At 36.8% G+C, this 23,353-nt stretch overlaps 1 protein-coding gene across 3 annotated transcripts in view; it reads right to left on the bottom strand.

The window, feature by feature from the left end:
* Positions 1–23,353, bottom strand: part of MAPKAP1 (MAPK associated protein 1) — a 109,411-nt gene that overhangs the window by 80,562 nt on the left and 5,496 nt on the right. For all 3 annotated transcript variants that reach the window (XM_052815908.1, XM_052815907.1, XM_052815909.1), the window contains exons 2-4: positions 17,219–17,543; positions 12,935–13,024; positions 7,320–7,468 (exon numbers count right to left, since the gene is read on the bottom strand). In XM_052815908.1, coding sequence (XP_052671868.1) covers positions 7,320–7,468; positions 12,935–13,024; positions 17,219–17,477 — 498 coding nt within the window. In that variant the 5' untranslated portion in view covers positions 17,478–17,543. The remainder of the gene's footprint in view (positions 1–7,319; positions 7,469–12,934; positions 13,025–17,218; positions 17,544–23,353) is intronic.

Raw genomic sequence — 23,353 nt, 5'->3', positions numbered from 1 at the left:
AAATTTATGTAGCCCTAAAAATGTAGTATCTTTGACAAAAATGTGCTTATTCTTTCTCCATCACCCAGTATCATTCCAGGGGAAGGGAAAAACCCAGAAAACCACAGAATTGGAAGGCGCAATTTAAAATCTTATTCTTGTACTGTCTAAAGGTCCTTCCCATTAAAGAAGGTAGTGAAATTTTATCACAGCTATTGCTATTCATAAATCTTATATCTATTTTAATTCAATCTGGTTCTAGCCTCTGAGATGCTGCACCACAATTTGATTACTACAACCATACTTTTTAACTGCTGTCAGAAGAGACAGTGCCTTATATAAACATCTGCCAGAACACATGCCTGCTTTCTATAGCACCAGCTTTAAATCATACTATGGTGATGAATCTTTATCTGACGCTAATACTTTTTAACTTCATAAGGACAATTAAAATGAATTGTAGCTAAACGCACACATAACAAATCAATTTAATTCTTTGTTACATACTAGCATACTTTGCAGATCTTCAAAACTTACTTTCAAATATCATCTTATTCAGAGTTTAAGTGTAACAGAAGTGTAGCAGTATTGATAAAACATTCCCAACACGGGAATGCCAGAGCACAGAGGGTTTCACTTAACAATTAAGTCCTTTGGAAAGTACTATCCAAACAGGACTGTTGTCTCAATTCAGCGAGTTCAAAGACTGCAACTAGCCACGAACAAAACCAGATCCAGTTTCAATATAGCATCTCCTCTGTAAGACAGGAATGCAGTCTAGTAAGGGCACCTACAATCAACAGCAACAAAAGACACAGAAGTGAGTACAGAAAAGGGAGAAGTGAATTGAATGTGCCCTCGAGCCAAAGTTAATCAAACCAGATCCACATTAATTTAATCTGCATAAGGCCAGAAAAATATTTTTTAATGCAAGTGAGACGCCTGGAATTGTGAGATAAAATTCAAGTCCCCAAACAGAGATGACAGTGCAACACTGACATTCAGCCTTCTTATCTGCTACCCCAGGCTACAGTTCAGGCTAGAAGGGTGGCTACAGTATTTCTGCATTGTTTCTGCAAGGTACCAGAGCCACCACATGCATGGGAGAACATCCCACGGCAGACAGTGCCGTACACGCACAGCCATCCCCTGCTGCACCTACGCAAAGCAGATTCTTCAAGTGACTGTTCCCACCGCAGAATTTGTAACAGTTTTCTGTCTGTGCTTCCAGTTACTTAAAATAAGTGTTCAGCCGCCATTACAACCTGCTTCCTTATGTCACTGTAAATGGCTTTTCTGTATGAAATAAAACATATTCTGAAGCATTTTAAATTAAGCAACAGTCAAGCTTAATACGTTTTAATCACTGTATGGAAACGCAAGGACCCTTGTGCTCTAACCTCCGTTACAGTATTTAACTGGTCCCTCTGTGCAGGGCTTCTCTCTACCCAGCAAAGCCCACCAAATCTGCAGGGGCAGAGGAAACAGTTAAGTGCGCTGATTAGGCATCAAAATCATTACAGCTTCCACACAGTAAAGAATAAACCAGGCATTCTTAATATAGGGGTGTTTTATTTAAATACAACTCAGCTATCAGCACGACTCATGTTAATCACATATTATGAAAGAAAATTTATTTTAGAAAGTGGTAATCTTTCAGTTAAGAATCTTCAACTTAACAAAAGCATTACTGGAATCACCCGCTGTACAGCAGAGCATGTGATGCTACACATAAGAGAGTTATGAAACCCGATGTCATTAGCAACGCGGATCACCAATGCCGAGAGATTCTCAGCTTTATGGGAGATTTCTCTCCCAGGTTCTCCTGACTGGGTGAGAACTTCTACAGGGACTTGCCAGACACCAAAGGGAAAACATGATACCATTACGTGTTTCTGGCACTTATTTTAGGTGTCTGAAGAACTGCAGTGCAGATTTTGAACCGGGCTGAGCAAGAAGCGGCAGCCTGCGTTTCTAAACACCTGTTCCGAGGCTGTTCATTCCCCTGGCATCCCTGGTTCTGTACATCGTCCTCCACTGCAAGCCGGCTGCACAGAAGGCATGCCGGCCGTGCCAAAACGCCGCTGCGGGCCACGAGGGCAGGGACAGGCGCAGCACCCATGGCCGAAGGCCTGAAGCGGAGCTGCCCCATGCCGCTCGCCGGCCGCACTGGGCAAATGCTGCTCCTCCTTCCCTCGGGTGAGCCCAAGCATCTCCCAAGCAGAGGTGGCTCTCCAGCAAAAAGAAGTACAAATGAAACGCAAAAAAAAGCCAAGGGAAAGGACTGTTTCCGTTTCAGCAAAACAGAAACATCCTTCTCCCGCGGCCAGGTCGGTCTGCGCCAGCCGAGAGCACGGAGCACGGGGCGGCAGGAGGAGCTCCGCACGGCTTTGTCAGTGCGTTGGCTCTTGGTACCACGACAGCAGGAGGTTTCCCAGCATAAATACTGACCCTGCATTTTTATGTAACATATATGTTAACATGCATGTTGTATTACATAAATAACAACACTATAAACATCTTTATTTCAACTATTTTAGTAGAGTGCAGGTAGTATGTAAACCACTAAAATTGGCAGAATAAGCAAATGCTTTAAAAAAACCCTACACAAACTTATTTAGGATTCAGATGAAGATCATTCTGCTCAGCTTAGGGGCAAAACATTTAAATAAAAAAATGCATTCATTTTTTCACACTGAGATTTTAATCCTGGATTAATTATTTTAGACATTTTCCATATTAATTACAGCAGTATCGCTTCTTTCTTAAGTTCTTTATCTACTTTCTTTGAGTAAAGCTATTTAATACTGGAGATTGTGGAAAACATTTGTTCATGATTATCCAGACATACAGTCAAACAAGACTGAAACAAGAGCAGCATGCAAAAATGTATTTAAGGACTATCATCCCAAAATGCTGCTAAAAGCTATTAACCAGTACGTGTTAATTGCCACAGCATTCATATTAATTTTCACTTCAGGCCCGACATTGTGGAATATTTCCCCTGATACATTTTAAACAAAGTTTAATTTAAGGAACTGCTTCTATCAACACTTATGAAAATTAACAGCCAAGCAATTAGCGCTCATGAATTATCCCTTCCCCCATACTTTCTACAGCATCGTTTTTAAAACAGTTGCTACAAGAGAAATTGTTGGTTTTTAACCCATTACCAAAATTAGCCACAAAAAACCTTGTAACACTATACAGAGGTACCACTCCCCCCAATAGGATTTTTAGCATCTGTCCAGCCAAAAATCATGTTGACCCATTTTTATTTAAATTATCACCAGTAGTCAAGTAAACCCACAAATCCCCTATAATGTCAGAAAAGCTAGACTTTCTTAAATCTTCATTTTCAACTAGTAGTCATGAAAATAGAAATAAAAATATCTTGAGAAAACTCTAGTCTGCATGCAGGAAAGGTTTTTGGCCTCATAACTCAAGTTTATTCTAGAGCTGAGTGATCCCTTCCTTACATTTTGCTTGTGGTTTTCCAACTTTCTTCTTTGACTATTTTGCATATCTTCAGCATCCCTTTTTTGACTGTCCTGTAACACTTCTGTGTTTGCTGACATTCTTCTGGGGATGTAGGAGCAGCCATTTGGTGGCAGGCGTCTCAAAAATTGAATTGACAAGATATTTTAGTCATTAAAATTTCTTAAAGGTAGCAGAGACTTGGAACACAAATGGATATGGACTGGCTTCAGCAATGATTTCAAGGGCAACTGTAAACAGAGGCCTTAGCAGGAGTTACTCATTCAGTACATGGTTCCTACAAAGCTGAACATTTGATTCTAGCATGATTTTCCTCTATTCCAGTAACTAAATACGTCTTCATAACATTTTTCTTACTAGTGGGAATGGCCATGCAGTTGAATAGCCTTGACACTAACACTGCACTAAATCAGTATCCTTTAAGATTAATATCTCAGGGAAAACTCATTGCCACGCTTTCCAGCAACTCATGCAAGTTACACTTGTGATTTGAAAAGAAATATTCTTAATTTCTGTAGAATGGAAAGGTAACACATGCTTTTAAAACAATTAATGAAAGCAAGCAGGTAATGTATAGGTAAACTGAATGTTGTGAATCTCAACACTCGTGTTTCATTTGTGGAACCTGGCTATGACTTTCAAATCTGTCTTACAGTCAGTCTTATTTTCCAAACCTTATCAAGAGTCGGCAAGTTGGAACAATAAGCCATCAAAATTTGATTTTCCAAATTCTGTAAACAGAAATATACATGAACTTATCTATAAAATGGATGATAATTTAATTTGCATGCAGATAAAGGAAATCAATTTGGCCACTGATTTCTTAAGCCTTCAAGTAATTTTCTATATAAATGACAACTGAAGTAATTATAAATAACTAAAGGCTTCTTTTCATACAATATTCTTAGCAAGAGTTTTCAAGATTTATTACCCAAGATGTACAACCCACATGATTTACAAACCATGCAAACAGATGCAGGGGTTATGTTTACTTTAACTATTTTAAGGAAAAAATTGAAGATGCAGCCAAGAGTAGTTATTGTCTTAAGAGCTGAAGTTTTACAATGTACATGAAAGCCACAGATCTGTCCTGTGCAGTTGTGGGGCAAGAATCACCTGAATTCTTGAGCTGATTAGAATGCTTCCACTGTAGTTGCATTTCACAAGCCATATTCTCTACTATTTTGATAATTAATGAACTGATCAGAACAAGAAGAAATTAGACTGCTTTAAAATTTTATTATTTCATAAAATTGCAGAAGTGCTTATGAAAAAGACACTAAATCTGGCAGAAAACACCTGCAAGATGTAAGCATTTTAATAAATTGGCTTGGCTGATATTACAGCATGCAACGTTTTCTTATTTTTAACTGATTATCTTAAAACAATACATCAAATGTTGGAAGGAGGGGACAGGAAGGACCCTGAAGAGAATGGTTTTATTCGATTCCAGGTCAGTTAGGGAGCTGAATTAGTGGTAAGTTAAAACCATTCAGAATGCAGTTAAGATGAGCACACACATGAACAAAGAGCTTAGATACAGCAAGTAAAGAGCTTTCCTCATGCTTTGGCAGCGAACCACAAAACCGGTGTTATTCAACAAGCTGAAATCTGTGTTACAAAACTCATATATATAAACCAAAGGCCTAGTTATAATCTTAAAGATTTTAGAGACATTGTGATCCCTTGAGTAAATACATAATTAAGTAGGGTTTTTTTAAGACATGTTTAATTAGGCCCCTAGCCCCTCCTCATCCCCCCCGCCTCTCCCCAATTACATACCATTTCCCCAAGAGATATGTGGCTCTGTTAATTATGTAAATAAGTCATGCACTACTCCCTGAAAGAATTGTATTTATGTGAAAAATACTGCTCATCTATTATCAATAAAAATAAATGAGACCTGGGATATTTCATTAAAAATAATTTTTAAAAGCTAGATGGGTTTTGATTTTACATTACTGCCTGAAAATACAACAAAACTTAAGTAAGTAAAATAACTCACTCCTGAACTATAATGTTTCTTCTATATCTCAGATGGTCAAGTAAGTATTTAAAAACAGATGATACATACGGAAGTATAGAGAATAAATTTTATAAGCATACTATTGACAAACTTACCAGAGTAATATAAATAATGCTGTTTAAAATTAACATAGTGAGATTATACTCTAAAAAAATGCCAATTCAATTATTTTGGAGAGTTAAAAAGGTATTTTGATTTCTAGTTCACAATTGAGTCGATTCATATCATACTCTACAAATGACAATTGAGTAACATTGAGGTATTTCATTAATAGCTCAAACTAAATATGTATAGTACAATTGCCTTCAAATGGACCAAAAACCTGCTAAATGTATCAGACTTTTAAATATGAAATTAAGATGTTAATTACAGTCAACTATAATTCCTATTAATACAGTAAAAAGTAGTTTGGATTATCAAAGTGGGAAGGAAACATGCTTAAGTTCCTCACATTTCTGAGAAAAATTCTAGCAGGTAGCCCAAAGCGTGCTCAAATATTAAAACAAGAAGTCTGGGACACCGCTGAATTACAATAAATTTGTCTTAATAGAGAAGTATTTTAGTTTTACTTCCTCTATGCATGACTGTTGGAAGTACGTTTAAATGTTTGCCAAACTGAAATTTCATGACAGAACAGCAGCAAGCTTTGAGTTTAGAAAAAAGGCATCTTAGTGTTGTCAGCATTAAAGTACTGCTATCATTAATGAGGCCAGAAATTTTGAAAAACTGAGTTAGTACCAATTACTACATACTATATAATTGTATAAAATGTATAAAATAACAATAGAGGCAGCTTTTGCTACATGGACTTCATAGTCTAAAAGTTACCATTTCACAAATATTCGAAATACTTGTAGATATGCTAGTGGAATTACATATCTGACTTTCCACTTCAAGAATACTTAACAGAATATGAAATTCTTCCATCACAATGGTAATGAAGCTCAAACTTCATACTCCCACAGGAGATTCCACAAACAAATCCAGCAGAAAACAGATCTGTGCAGTATTTATAATTGTTTTGGAACAATATGACACTGATCCATCACACCAATGTTTATGTTTCAGTTTCTAGAGCTTATGACAGAGAAAAATATTTGACAATACAGAGTAACTTGACTGCACACAAGGAAAGACAGTTATCCTCAATTCTGAGTAATATCAAATGTAAGCTCTTGAAATCAATGTAGTCAAGGAATGAATTTGACCTACCAGGTTTGTAGTGAACCTCCTCTGTATATTACATAAATGAGTACTTGCGCAGAACTACATTATTTAGTACTTTTTTGCCCCAGATATTGATGCTTCAGTTTTCCACCCTCAAAACAGAAAGTGGCTTTTCCCACTCTCATTGGAGCATTTTGAGGATAAAGACAGCATAAATCATGGAATATTCAGCAAGTGCTGTGATGTGGCTAGAGAGAATAGATTTTTTTTTTTTTTTAAATGCCAAATAACCAATCATTTATACAAAGGGTCTCACCATTCACTCCGTAGAGAGATGTCCTAGGACTGCCACACTAAACATATACCTAACTAACCTGCTGGAGAAGAAAACAGCAAGGTAAGGTACACCTAATAGCAAGGACATAATTTTGTAATCAAAAAGGGGGAAATGGTTCTACCAAACCTGGAACCATTATATTTAATACTAAGAAAAGCATGTTTCTACATAACCACTTTAAAATAACTGATGGCCTACTATAAAGTCTAATTAAAGCTTGAACAAGTAAACAGACAAAAGAACGGCCTAAGGCCTATCATCTTCAGGTCAGGGACCTCCTGGATATGAGAGAAAAACATCTGGTCCACTTACCTTGCCATCGAATTTTGAGTACTCATTGAAAGGGTTATTCAGCTGCAGTGGGCACTGTTCAAGTCGCACAGAGAGTATTGACTGCTTCCCAGAACATGGAGATTTTACTCTGAAATTCTTTTTTTCAAATAGTGAGCTCAGCTCCTCTGCTGTAGATCAGAAAAGAGATTAAAGTACTTTTACTAGGAGACATACAGAGGCTGCTGTTTACCACAGAAAGATAACATTATAAGAGGGAGAACAAAATCAAATATATAAAACAACAAATGCTTTAGCAGGGCAGAATCTACCACTACTCTTTCATAGCCCAAAGATATGAAACCATAAGAACTGTTGTGTGAATGATGCTACTGTTTAGGCTGAGGAAAAGATTAATTTTTCCCATACAGAGAATGGAACTGATCACTACTAGATCCACTTGACTCAAGATAAAAATCAAGATTCAAAGAGAGAATTATGCATTCCCGGTCTTTCTGCTTGCCTACTTTTTTCTAAATGAACAGTAAATGCTGTGCAGAAGAACCGTTGATACATCTACAATAAGCCATGCAAAAGCATTTCAAACTGAGCTTGTAACACATGATATGCTATATTACAGGACAATATTATAATATCCCATTACTATACTATAATGTCACTATGCTGGCAGCAGTAGGCTTGGGACTACCTCTGATCCAAAAGAATAATTTCTTCGGATTTTACTTCTCATGGTAGACTGGATATGGTCTCTTCTCAAAAAAAAAAGTCAAACCTGAAAACACCATTCCAGACAGACAGTCCGGACAATAAAAACAACCTTCTAAAAAACAAAGGTGCTAAGAGTTAGTGAGTTCTTTGTGTGGTCTGTGAAGGTTCATAAAAGCCTCCGACAAGCAGCTTTTTTATATGAAGAAACTGCATAGCTGATTTTCCAGCAACAGTTTAACTCAAAATGTACAGGCATACTTAAAAAAAAAAAATTAAAAAAATTAAGGCTTCTTATAAGGACACTACAAAATCAGGACAGAGCCTGGGGTGTTTCAGCATATTAGTACCAATGGGTCTCATCTGCAAGAAACTGTGACTGAATCTGGACAAGTTTTTTCCACATCTGCTCTAGGAACCAAATACCCCCAAACTGCATCAATCACTACCTGAGAACCAACACCAGCTCTCCTAGACTGACTCGGCTCTGCTCTGTGTTCCTACCTTTGGATTCTCTCATATCTCAAAGATTTACATGTTGCTCCTCCAGAGAAATGAAACCGCTCCTAAGGCACAATGACTTGGGACTTGATCTGCAGGGAGCTGGTTAATTTCTTAAAATGTGAAATTAAAACTTGTCAAATTATAACTAGTCAAAAGCTCAGTTTATTTTTATCAGCAGATTGCCTGAAAATTCAGACAGTTGGCAAAAGTGCTAAATACTGGCACTAAGAGATACCCAACAGTCTTGTGAGAGGCTGTGATTAACCAAAAAAGCTTGATTAAATCCTTTTTAAATGCGGCAACTTAAACTCCATTAGGTATTCTGGTTTTTGTATCAAGCTTATCTCTGTTTTTAAAAAAAATAAGTCTCAATTATAATTATGCAATTATGCTAGAGTATTACCCTTAACCGGTATTTCTTGGGCATTTGGCAAATACTCTGTACCTTGGAATCCAATATAATGGTTTTATTGGTTCATGTGAAAAAGCAAGTCTTTTATCTTCAAGTTTTGTCTCTAAGGAAATGTTAAGATGAGTTGCTTATTGTTTTCTTGTTGGGATATGCAAAAAGAGGGTCTCAAGAATTCTTCTGAATTCATTAGTGTGACATCTGTTTTGCTTTGAGTTTTGTATAGATTTTACTCAAGCCAAATATCTCACATGACTGAATAGTTTAAATAACAATACATTCTATAAGATTGTAAATTCAGCTGGCTGAGATACAGTTTTCCTTTTCCACAAAGCTTCATAATTTCAAAAAATTCAACTCATTTAGGAAGAGGAACCCAAAACCTTCTAAAGATTTGTGCAAAAAGTTAGAAGGTAGATGGTATTTCTGAAAAACTCCATCTTCCATTGAGCATTTTGTCAAATAATTCCTAACAGAGTCAGGCTGTGAGAGTTCCAATTAAAAACATTGAAAAAAAAAATTAAAATTCTCAAATTTCAGGGAAAAAAACCCAGCTCATTTTTACATTAAACTAGGTTTAAATGCATGATTTTTAATTCTTAATTAAAGCTAAGTTTTGCCATTAGTCTATACTACACGTACTTTTCAGCTTTTCTAATTTTGTTAGCTATATGAGCTATTCTATATGGGTTGAATGCAAGGCTTTTGAAAGATTCCCTCAATATATTGTTAATTTACATTTTATGTGCTCTGAAATGAATGAATGTAAGATGTCCTGGTTTTGGCTGGGATAGAGTTAATTTTCTTTCTAGTAGCTGGTGTAGTGTTATGTTTTAGATTCAGTATGAGAAGAGTGTTGATAACACACTGATGGTTTCAGTTGTTGCTCAGTAGTGTTTAGACTAAAGTCAAGGATTTTTTCAGCTTCTCCTGCCCAGCCAGCAAGAAAGCTGGAGGGGCACAAGAAGTTGGGAGGGGACACAGCCAGGGCAGCTGACCCAAACTGGCCAAAGGTATATTCCATACCATGTGATGTCATGCCCAGAATATAAACTGGAGGGGAGTTGGCCTGGGGGGGAATTGCTGCTCAGGAACTAACTGGGCATCGGTCAGTGAGTGGTGCGCAATTGCATTGTGCATCACTTGTTTTGTAAATTCTAATTATTTTATTATTATTGTCAACTTTATTATTATTTTCTTCTTTTTTGTCCTATTCGACTGTCTTTATCTCAGCCCACGAGTTTTACTTTTTTTTGATTGTCTTCCCCTTCCACTGGGGGCAGGGACACACACACCACACACTCTGAGTGAGCGGCTGCATGGTGCTTAGCTGCCGGCTGGGGTTAAACCATGACAGATGTAAACACAATGCCTTATTTCTTGCTTTCATCTAAAAATACCTAGTATTTTATAAAAAGGAGTAACCTTTTGCATGTATATCCGTATTTGGTTTATCAGACCACAGACTGCTTTATTAACATAATTTGATCTCTACACTGCATGAAGCTGAAACATTCTTCTCATTTTACTGAAAAAGAACTGATGCACAGAAAGGTGATGTGAATTGGTGGCACAGCAGAACAAAAACAACCCCTAGACCTCCACTGTGTTACACTTCCAGTCAGTCAACTACCCCTGAAGCATCTTTATATTTGTTAATCCCCTAACCAACTCCAAATGCAGGGAGATTTTCCTTTTCAAGTCCATACACTACTACTACCTTATCCTTCAAACTCATTCCTGACAAAGCAAACAGCTTGTCTCATGACAGTGGGCAGAGAGATGATAAGTAGAAAATATTATTTTTTTTTTTTTCTCATTACCATAAGCAAAATTACTTGTCTCTCACTTCCCTTTATCCTGGTTAGTGTAGTTTTATTTCTGTCCATAGTGATTGAAAATGGGAATCACAAGAAATACTCAATTGCCAGATGCCTCCAATTGTGACTACGTATCCAACTGCCGGCCAGCAGAAATGCTTGTAAGGGTTTCTCTCTACAGTAAGGCATCTCTCTGACAAGCGATCTCTGCAGGCGGTGTCATCAGACTCTTTGACACAGAACAAAACAACAACTTTCCAGCATCATTTTAGTTTGCATGGTACCAACCATAGGCTCAACTTTGTCTAAAGCTCAGATAAACGCAGTCAGAAGAGGGCAGCCAAATTCCCCCCGTATGAGAACAGCTATCTCTGCTGTTATTGCTTTCATGCATATTTTCCAATAATGCTAAAGTCAAGGAACAGAACAGACAAAGTCTCATACACACACACTTGACAAAGAGGAAGATAGAGTGGATATCCTTTAGGGCTCCTCTTTTTCCTGGCCTCTTCCTCCCGTGTTGTTCTTCATGCAAGTAAGTGAGAAACATGCAGAATCTCAGTGACTAAGCAGAGAAGGAAAATCAGCTCTGCCAATAAAGAGAGATATTGAGTGCCTGGAGTTTTTACGTAACTTATTTTTTATTTAAATTTGATCTGCAACAGGGAGGGACTGATCTATTTGCCTGCAACCCCAGCACATTCTTAGAGAGGGGGACACGTCCATTACTGCTGGTTGACAGATTATGTCTATCTTCAGAGCAGCACATAAAGGAACTAAATGTCATGGTGGAGCCCACATGAATAAGACAACACAAACAGCATAGACGCAGCAGGAAACTGGAGCCTGAGTGCAATTCAGTGTAAAGAAAGATCAAGCAGTGTATAGTTAGTGTTAAAGACGAAAAAGAGAATTGCATCATCATTGGTCAAATGCTATAAAATATTGAGCAAAGAGAGTTGGAGGTTATGGTAGATTAAACTTTAAAACCTACAACACTACTTACAGAAGTAGAAAGGCAAAAACATTTTAGAATGCATTAACAGAGGTATCAAACATAGCTGAACACTGTACTAAGGATTAGTGCAACCATGTTGCTCATGTGAGCAGCTTTGTTCACTCCTCTATAAAAAGATATTATAGAGCTGGAGAAGGTTCTGCAAATGACAGCCAGGAAGATACAAGGATTTAGGAAAAAAAAAAAAAAGAAGATTACACAGGGACCTCATTAAGATATACACAAATTTTGAAAGAAGTAGGCATGACAGACCATACAAAGGTTTAAATGTGTGTCAAATACAACAGGAATAGATACTAGCTTGAGCTATAAAATGAGAATTGAGACAGATTTTTCATTTCATATAATTCAAACTATGTAGAACATCCAGTCAGAAATACTTAATTATGTAATAATAATAATAATACTAAAAAGGAATAGCATATTTTTTGAGAAATCAGTGGTAATAGTTTTTCCAAGGAAAGGCTAGATAAGCTAAGGCAGCATTTATTATGCTTTCATTTAAGTAGATCATATATAGACATTATTTCTTAAGATTTCCCCTTATCTAGAAAAGTAACCACAAAAATATTCTATAAAAGTAAACCCTACAAAATTCTTCATCACATCTGGTACACCAAATGTCACTGGAAATAGCTAGAAAGCCATAACTTAGATGGAGATAATCATCCTGCATTTTGAATGCGGACGCTTGCCAGTAACCTACCCATAGAGCAAAGACATGTCCTGTTCCTTACATGCCTCACTATAACACTAAGAGCTTTACTGTCTCCATTTCTTGCTCATTGAGACAATAGAAGCCTTAGAAGATAATGATGCTACAACATAACGGAATACACAAACACTGTATTAATACCTTATATCGCAAAAAATAAAACAGCCACTCGAATTAGTTCAGACCAACAAACTAGGTTTTAAACATTTTTTTCTTTACTTTGCCTTTATTAATAATGTGGAATGCCCTAGTCATAGCTGAAAACAAATGAGATGTCCATGGCACACCACCCCCCCCAAGCAATAAACTATGGGAAACACATAACTGGGGAATGGAAGGCAAATACAATAATTAGTATTTCCTCTGTGCTTTGAAAGCTTAAGTGAAAATTACAAACTGAAAACATTGTAGCCATCAAAAACAGAAATAAAAGCAGTAAGAAAATAGAAGATCTTTTCTTTTTACCTGAGTAAGAAGTATTTCTGTCTTTCCACTGAACATTTTTGCATTTTATTTGATTTTGTCTCTCTTTCCGCAGACGTTCTAGTCTCTGAGCTTGAAAAGAAATATTATAACTATAAGTTTGTCAATGAAAGTTTACTATAAACAAAGACATAATTAACTACCTTTATATGAATAAAGATGTTTTATACTGCATATGTAGGGGAAAAAGTCATAAAATTTTAAAGGTGGCACCCCTGAAAAGCAAATACCAACAAAAACATGAAAATGTTCTTGATTTATAATTGAAATTAGAGGATATAAAACATTAATAGAGATCATAAAGATAGTATTAACATGGAAGAGAATAATAAAATGTGAAAACTTCTGTGATTAATATGACATTTCATTATATAAATCATTAATAACGGTCTTAAAGGAATTTTAATGCACAAATGAACTGAAGTGAATATTACATTACAGGAATAAAATTACTGTTATGAATTACTCTACCCGTTTCAAAAATTAAAGATAAATGAACTCAGACTAGACTATTAAAGTTTTAAATATAAAATCCTTTATCTAAAAATCATGAAAATTATAAAATGTCAAAGCTATATAAATTAGCATAGCTTTTTCTTCAGTGTGCTGAAACAGTTTATAGGTAGTAAAATAAATGATTTGTATCTTCACAACATTAGTCAAATCTTAAAATGAATATATTTCTTTACATATATTTTGACTCCATCTTCAAAATACGGTTTGGAAAAAGCCTCAAATAGTTATAATATCAAAGAACTTACAGACCAGGGTACCAGATAATACCTTAAATTATCTTTTTGTTAACAGTAAGATCTCTCTCAGGAAATGGTCAGCTAAACCTGGTAGAAGCTACCCAAGACAATGACCACAAGAAATAATTGATGTTATGAAGTGTCCACTCAAAATGAGAAAGCAGATTAGACTGGAAATAGGACTTCTAATGTTGATCACCAAAGGAAACAATTTGCTGGATATATTAGCAATTTTGATGTATTGAGATCATTCATTAACTAAAATGGGTTTGTAGAAGAGATTCTAAAATGCTAAATCTCTGACAATTTTTAGATACAATTTGAGTTCCCTGAGCCATTTCACCAATTAAAAAAAGGTTAATAAATATTTTCTATCACTCCTATTATTCTTTTTACATTTAGTCTTTGAACTGAATTGTGGGCACAGAAGTGATTTTTTTTTTTTGTCCCCGTAAAAACTCTCAACCTGGGAACTGATGAAAGAAATAATACTTTGAGGTTTAACAGCTGTAACAAGCAGTTTAAGGTACAAACACAAACAGGGACTTTAATGCTTATTTCCCATCTAAGTCAACATGAGGTTAGTGCCTAAATACCTCTATGTATCTTACTCTTGATGAAATAAGTATCCCCACTTATAAGTTTAAATATTGGGTAAAACACTATTGTAGCATAGATATTTTATTCTGAAAGAAAAAACATTTTTTTCCCAATTACTGTCCAGACTGTAGCTCAAAATTACCTTCCAAAACCCTTTCTTCCCAAATGGACCATCATAAAATATCTGTTAGATTCACATGTAAACAATGGATAAAGGAAAAAATGTAGAATAAAAATAAGAATAATGCACGTTTTTATCGTGTTTGATATTTTCACCCCTTGTCAAAACAAACGTACTAAAGCACAGTCACCATCTTCACTAACTCCATCCTATTCTTTCTTCTATCTACAGTTGATCACAAATGATCATTTACTGCAGGACTGTATTACAGCAACTCCAAATTAGATGGAATTATCGGTACCTATTAGAAGTCTGAATTATTTAAGGCTCATTCTCACAAGAAGCATGCTAGTTTGAAAGCTTTCTGTGTGAAAAATGTCACTGACCAAATGTAGTCCTTGTTTCATTAACTATTAGCAAATAGACAAGCCTTTGTTTCTAGTCACGTGAATCAGAAGAATTTGCTGCTTTCCCATACGCCCAACACCTTGCACAGACCTGTCTCCACTTTACTTTTTTTTTTTTTTACCCCTCTGGATATGGCAGAAAGAAGTCAGTGAGGAGATGGAGCCCAGAGCCAAAGACCACCTATGACCCATCTAGCTCCTGTAGAAAAGGAGGAAGAATTCAGTGGCAGACAAGCCCTGTGCTCTCCGCAAACATGATGTGCAATACCCTAACATGACTCACCCACTGCACATCCTTGTCAAGACTAAGGGGATAACTTAGATATTAGAATGCACATAATATTCATTTCCAAATTTGCACACCCACATGAGAACTACCTAATAAACAACACTTCTGTAGTCTCCACAGATATGTGTTGCGTCTGCTACAGTAACATATTATTTCTACAATTTATGAAAAAAGTACTATCCTGGTAAGGTATTTTATAATAAAACAGCTTTGCAAAAGATAATAAAAAGTTATACTCCATCCAAAAGCAATGGCTAAAGACAGTATAAGCAGAAATAATTTTATTTAGCAGGGTATAAAACCAAGGAGACTAAAGAAGAGTTTGCATGTTAAAAAAGTCTACCACTATTATCTGTTGATATACAAAACTACACTATATTCTCTTTCCAAACCTAAAAACCATTTTCTGCTTTTCAAAGAACAAATGTTCCTGCTCTTGCTAAATCTAGTCACGTAGTTATGGATTAAGTAAAAAAAGAAATGTCCTTACATCTGCCTGTTTTAGGAGCAAAAATTGCAGATTTCACAGTTAATAAGTTTTTCTATTTATGAGATGTATGAACACTTTGTTCTATGTATGTATGTATCTGTTTTCTTCTACCAAGAACTCAGATAAGTATTTGTGTTATGCAAAAAGCATTTATATTAAAAATAGTTAACTTTCTGTTTAATTTATTCCTCTTCCCGTATTTTTTAAAAGGGTTCAGTACTGATCAACTTGCACTTCTTAGGCTTTTTTCCATGCCGCTCTGTTTCAAATCATAGCCTGATTGCCTTGATAACTGCATTAGGTTCCTGGTGGTACCAGCACACACAGTGGAACATAAAAGACATGCTAGATAAAGAGAGGCAAAAAACTGGCTCCCCAATGGACTGAGTGTCCTAACCACTGTTTTGGAATATGCCACCAATTGGAAACTGAAATGGTTTCAATCCATAATTAAAATGGAAATTACTCTATCAGTCTACTCACTTGGTGAAATAATCTTTCAGAATTACTTTTTTGGAGCAATTCTATAAAACTTTAAACTTTGCCTCTCCTTCTTCATAAATTATACCATCAACTGAACTAAACAAGACCTCACGGACAATGCTAGGCAGTCTGGCACACTAAACTTTTCACCATGCTTTACAGTCATTTGCAGCTATATATTCAGCTTATTTCCAAATCTAACTCTCCATTACAAGAGATCAGTGCCCTGCCTTTTCTGTAACTTTTGACAACTTCTTATTTGTGAAGGGTATTTCAAGATATGCAATACCATACAACATTTTACTTGTTAGGTAGAGCACAGATGTTTTTTCTGAGCTCTAGGTGGTGTTCTAATACCTTCAGAAATCATTTGAAAAAAATGTACCACAGAAAAAAAAAAAAAAAAAAAAAGAGATCAGTATTGACCACCCCACACCAACCTTTTCATATATATTTTATATCGCAGAACTTTTGTTAATAGCATTCCTCACGTATAAGTAGAAGTCTGAATATCCCTCATACAAAACAACTAATGGGACAGCTTTCTTCCACTCAAGACAAACTGAGCCTATTTTGAAAAGGTATACACCTTTAAACTTTCTAATTTGGTAACAAATCCTATCTCAAGGTTTTTCTCAGAAGTAAAACTTCAGAAGACAAAATACAGACAAATCATTCACTTCGTTGGCTCACATCAAACTTAATTCCTCTCTTTTATAACAAATAGATTTGATGCCTCACTAGGTAGATTTTTCTCAGAAAATAACTATCCTGTTCAAAAGTTAACACCCCTCCAGACATTAACAATAGAAATATCAAAGACTGTTCACGTACTTTGGATTTAGACTTGATGTCTTTACAATTTAATTTTTTTTTATATATAAAACTGACTACCTCAATGTTCCTCTGTAGATGAATAAGTAAAACAGCAATTAAAACTCAGCTGACAGCACACTAAAGTAACTGAATCATTACATGTCCTTTTATAAAAAAGGTCTTGACATTACAAAAGGAAAAGTTTGACAGATACCCAGCTAGTCATGCTCTGATTTGTCCATGCAAGCTAGACTAATAGAAACTGAATTTAAAAGGCTAACGTTATCTTGGCTGCAAACATCACTTACCTGTGTTTGATCGTCTTCTGATTCCAAAGTCCCAGCTTGAGGTAATATCAACTGATTGGGAATATATATAGCCCTGAGTCTCACCGTTGCTTCCCTGTGTTTCTGAACCACTGTCCCCATATGCTGACGATGGATTAAACTTCTCCAGGTCGACATCGTGATCTATCAGGACCATTTCACACATCCCTGTGTCATCACTGGTCACGTGTGACTGCCGAATATGAGCAAGTATAATTGTTGGGTTGTCCAGGAAAGCCATTCTGTCCACAAGTCCACCACTTCACTATACTATCTTCTCTCCATCTTGTTTCATGGACACATGTACCTGGAAATAAAATGTACACAGCACTTTAGGGGAAAAAAACCCAAACAACCACCAAAACACAAAACCCACACAACCAAAGTCCTGATTCAAGAAGGTTTATATTTTGGATGCACAAAACCCAACTGTCTCAGTTTTGTACAGTGAATTATTTTAATTCAGCTCCAGCTTACTTAAGTTACACTGCTTGCTGAGATCCACTTAAAGAACAGTGGTTTTGGAGGACAGCTTGAAACCCGAATCCCAAGACAACAGAACACAACAGACAGCTACAGACAGGTCCCATTACTCTACAACAAATGGTTGCTATAAGGCAAAATATTCCAAGTAGTATAGAAGGACGGAGAGAAAATACACACAAGGAACATCTGTCCATTCAAATTAATAAATTTACAAAACCAGACAGGGTTTTGAATTTCTTTTCACCCATCACAATAGTGTGTTACTGTTTTTCTTCTGCCTCTATATACCAACTCTTTGACTACTTTATTATAGATCCTTCTTAGGTTTTGTATTTTCAGGAAGAACTTTAAACATGAAGAGATTAGTATCTCAGGGCAGAATATGGAACATCTGCTGCTGCATGGCACTTCATATAGGGCAACTGTTGTAACACAAAAAAAGCTCTATGATCATATACCACATGCCTGAATTCTTAAGCACTTTAACAACATTAATTGCCACTTACCTACAATATTTCATTCAGAATACTCAAGTGGCCTTACAAAACAAAGTAGAGGGCAAAGAAGAAAAAAAAACCAAAAAACCAAACCACAAAACCCAAACCACACTCAAACTGTTACCCTATTTTACTGTAGCTGTGGATTTATAGTTATGTTAATCTAATTCAAGTCTGGGCTGCCTCTAAAAGGGGCAACTCCATGCTCCTATCTGGCCCTGGTCAGATATTTCCACCATCTCCCAAAGGCTGGCACTAGCACTTGTATAGCTGTGAGATGAGTTGGATCAAAAAAAAAATGACCTGCTGAAAATAACCTGAAAATTAAAAAAAAAATAAAAAATTACTAATTTTCAGGCTGATCAGTCCGCCAGTGAACAGCTGCAAAAGCACCAGTACCAATGTAACACAGGCAGCAGGAATATCAAAAGACGGAGGAAAGCCAAGGTTCCCCTCTCAGCAGTGGTGCTCACAGCCAGCTCAAAGCCAACTGCGAAACCTCAGGCTGAGGAAGAGGGAGGTTGGTGGGGTTTTAAGTCTAAGCTCACAGAGAGATGCAAGACTAGATGTAAATTCCAGAAGTTCAAAATCCCCACTGCTTTTCTAATCATTTGCATATCTGAGAAAAAAACCTCAACATTTTAATACCAGCTATAGAGCTAAATGTGTCTAGTATTTTGAACATAGAAGCAACAACAACAAAAAAACCCTATCGTTGCTGTTTGCAAAACTTCTGTCAGCAAGAAGAAAATACCAAAGGAAAAGAAACAATTTTAAATCACACAAAGCCGTATCCCATTAAAATCTGGTAAAGGCAGCTGGCCTTTTCCTGGCAGATTTTAACAGAAGAAAGTGAAAGAAAGCATCAGACAAGCTTGTTCCAGGACCAGCAAACACATTTCACCATTTCCCCTGTATGCTTCCAAGGGGAAAGGTGTATTAACATATGGAGCCCCAGGAAGCAGCTTCTGCATTCAAATATTTGGAAGCAAAAGTAATACTTTATTTGGACACTCATCTAATCATGACAAAAGCAAAATTTAAGGCATGTTGTAAATTGCAAACTCACTATCCCCACCAGTATCCTCCCTACCACCAAACATCAGCATCTGCTAAATAGAACATTCAATAGATATTTACATCCTTCACCATTTTAGGCTTTTTTTGCTCCCTTGGCCACAAATATTGCCTTTTTTTTTTCTGAGAGACTGTGTCCTTTCTGCCTTAAAAAAAAATATAGACAAATTCTGAAGTATTATATTAAACAACAGACCCAGCAGCAAGAAGGAATTCAATAAAAGAATGGTAGAGAAATAAAACTGACATGCTGCTTGTTATTAATACACTACTCCTACCATACATTTTAATAAATTATGCTATTAGCTAAATACACGCCATCAGCATCCTCGGAGATATTCAAAACCCGACTGGGTAAGGCCCTGAGCAACCCGCTTTAGCTGGCCCTGCTTGGAGCTGGGAGGTTGGATTAGGTCTCCAGAGGTCCCTGCCAACCTCAGCAACGCTCTGACTCCAAGTTCTATTTTTTATTTTCTGACTATTTCCATCACAGAAAGTAGGCCTGCTCTCCCTGAAGGATTTCTCATTGTCCTCAACGTGAGAGGCCATAAGGCAAAATATCCTACCATAAGGCAACCGTCTCTTGGCTGTAATTTACGTGTTAAAGGCCTTTAAGCCGTAACAGCGTGACTAGTACTGTGAGACTTAGAGAATACAGACACAACGAAGTATACAGCGTACGGATATTTTTAAAAGTGCACTGAGAATGTTCTTTAGACTTAATTATTTACACACCACTTATTAGAAAAGGCCACGCTTACCTGCAAGCAGTAAGAACTTGTTTAAATAAGCAACCGCCTTAGGCTTCTAAAAGGTCTGCAAACTCCCAATCAAAAATTACTGCTGCCCCATCAATGTGTCATATAAATGTTGGCATGTTAATTGTGTATTTATAAGATTGTTAATGGTTAGTTAATTTACCTCCCACACTATTATTGTACTTGAAATGATTTAACGTCTGCTAAGGGAGTTAACAACATGTAACAGCAGATGCGAGAATTTTACCTTTATACTCTGCACCCCGACTTCATGCTATTAACAGTCCATGTGCTAAATTAGCCAAGCTTCTTTACAATTTTGCATATGCAATCGCTTTTCCCATAAACATGAACAGTGAAAAATTGCCAGAAATTCTATTTCAATCTCTAAAGTTGAATTCAAACCCATTTTTTCTTCCTCCTCTTCAGAAATTTGAAAAGGACACATTAAAACTAATTTCTCAATAAATTGTTAACGGGAAATTCTATTAACAGTTAACACCCCTCAAAAAAAAAAAAGTCAGAAAAAAGGTTCAGACCCCAAAATTCAGTTTGGATTTTTATGCCTTATTTTAAGAGTTGCTATCTACACAATTCTAACTGGTTCCTCATTTTGATAAAGGCAAAACACAATTAGATGGCATAGCCCTGGTCTGAGGAACAATGACCTCCAATGAAGTAAAAGAATTCAGAGAAGCAAAGTTCAATTTTGCAGACCTTTACATGACTACCTTCAAGGCTCCATTGTCATCAGTTTCAGCAAAATTACAGGTACAAGATCCATTTCTAGATCTACAGATATTTGCCAGCACACCGCCACTTCTGCATTCCTTATACCCCCACACGATTAGCACATCCACATGTAGTAGGTAAATTTAACAGAATTCAGGGACTGTCTGAGCATCAGCAACTTATAAATTCTTCAATCATAAACAAAAAAGAAATGTTCTTTTAATACTTGCACTATATAAATATTATTCTACTGTTAAATAAAATACTTTGCAGACAGCTGTCAAGCATACTCTATGTGAACACTAAAAATGAAAAGAGCAATGTGAAACCCATGCAACCTTAACAGTATTTATGTATGACATGATATACAGGTTAGTGTTACGATGATATAGTACTTATTGGCAAACACCTTCCATGATTCATCACATAGGTGGACAGAGCTGAATCAGCCCTTTGCCTTCTTCTTGATCTTTATTATTCATCTGTCTTACTTTCTGCGTATTATCTAATCAACACCCTGGATATGAATGCCCTCTCTCACCTTCTCCTAGGTCTCATCACTGTGTTACTGAATTGCCCCAAACACCATGGGGAGCAGAGCCCCCTATTAGTCTCATGCAGGTAGAGAACATCCCCAAAGATGTAAAATTGCACCATCAAGAGGCTGAAGGACTTGCCAGGCTTCACGGGAACTTTGTAGCAAAATCAGACAGCTGGATCTCAGTCTACTATTTTTATCAGAAGTATTCCTCTTCCAGTAACCCACTGCTATATTTATGGCATCTATAGACTTTCACAGCAAGTGAAGCAAGGCTGTTATGCAGATCAACCTCATTCATAACACGGCATACAATAAGTACTGCAGAACGTTCTAACAAATTATTCAGCTCCCAGTAGGTGACACAAAGGTCTTGAAAAGAGGATATGTAGTTACACAAGCTATACCTTAAACACACAGATGAACACATCTGAATTCAGGGAGGCAACTTCACAAATGTATTAAGTGTTCTTGTGACCCTCCTGCTTGCCTGATATACTGTATTTATTTAAATAAAAGGAAGATTTTCTCACTTTCCTCTTTCCCCACCAAAAAAGGCATACATAATATCCCCCAAACCAGTCTGATTTATATTCACGTTATCCTACATCAAGTGTCAATGAGACATCAAAGCAAGTGTGAGACAAGGGGAAAACAAGCTAAACACACACCTCTTATTATTGCCATCCTTCCCATCCGTCCTGTCAACCCACTACATATCAGCGCAGACAACAGCGGACACAGCTGGAAGCGTCGTCTTGCTGCTCCAGTGCTGGACTGCACTGACTTGTGGGACTGCAACCATGTGTCAACCTGTTCTTACCGCTATTTTCAGAGCAAAATGTTTGACCTTGAGCATGAAATAAACGCCGAGTTCGGTAACGCAGGTTACCTTACTTTTGGGAAAACACAGTTATTTTGGATTGAATTTTCTGGTTTGTTTTAAATATACAGGGTTGAATTTGACAGCATCCTTCTCTGTTACTGCCCAGTGCAAGGTGGCTCGTCACTACGCTACACACCGGCAGCGACAGCCGAGGCCGGCCGCGTCTCGCTCCCACGCCTGCCAGCAGTGGGGCCGGACCCCGCGTCTGCCTCCCACTGCACCCCAGCCCTCCACTCTCTCCCTGTCCTCACCTGCAGGCTCCTTCAACGTTTTCTGCCGGAACTATGGACTTTGCTTGGTAAAGTGAAACTAGTGACAACAGGCACATTTTCGTGCACCGCACCTGTCCCCTTTAGGAGTTTACAGACATCAGGTTAAAAACTTGCAGCTCCACCAAACACAATCTGGTTACCACTGGCTCATCTTCGACTTAAGGACAATCGTTCCTAAAACTGCAAGCTAACACCACCTTTTCATGACATGCTACAACTGGTCAAAGTACAAGAAATATCTTTCTCGCAGAAAATTTTGATATTTATGCCTTTCATGCTTCAAAATATATCACGTATAGCACACATGGAAATTTGCTCACAGACCTCTAAATAAGCTTAGAATAAATGATAAAAATTGGAGAAAGCTGTAAGCAACTAAAAATGTTCTGCTACAGGAAAGAGCTACAACTTTGAAATCCTACCAATTTTAATGGAATAATTTTAAGAATCCTTCAGTTCAAACGGCTAAAAGCAGCTGTAAATTCTCCACAAAACTCTCGAGCCAATTCCTGCAAGGTTATTTTGCCTCTAAATTAAAAAAGTAAAAAGTGGGAAGCAGGAAAAAAATTTCATCTCTCCTATTCTGCAAAGCTGTAGCTCTTTTTTTTTTTTTTTGAAAAAGGAAAATATGTTTAAATTGACTGCCCTCCTTAAGGAATTAATAAGCAGTTAAAGTCCTATTCAGGGTAAACAAAAATGTTCCAAACAAAGATGCAACTTCTGGAAGGTACAACCTGGATCTAAAACAATTACTAATAATCTCAAAATAAAGCAGGCTGGAAGAATTATACAGCATTACAGGTCATCTTATCACTCAAGGGCTTCCATAGTCACTGGACTTAAACACCTCTCTGACTGTAGCTCTTTAAAG

This window comes from Harpia harpyja, chromosome 19, assembly GCF_026419915.1.
Source record: "Harpia harpyja isolate bHarHar1 chromosome 19, bHarHar1 primary haplotype, whole genome shotgun sequence".
Taxonomy (NCBI): Eukaryota; Metazoa; Chordata; class Aves; order Accipitriformes; family Accipitridae; genus Harpia; species Harpia harpyja.
This window is presented reverse-complemented; position numbering and strand designations above follow the sequence as displayed.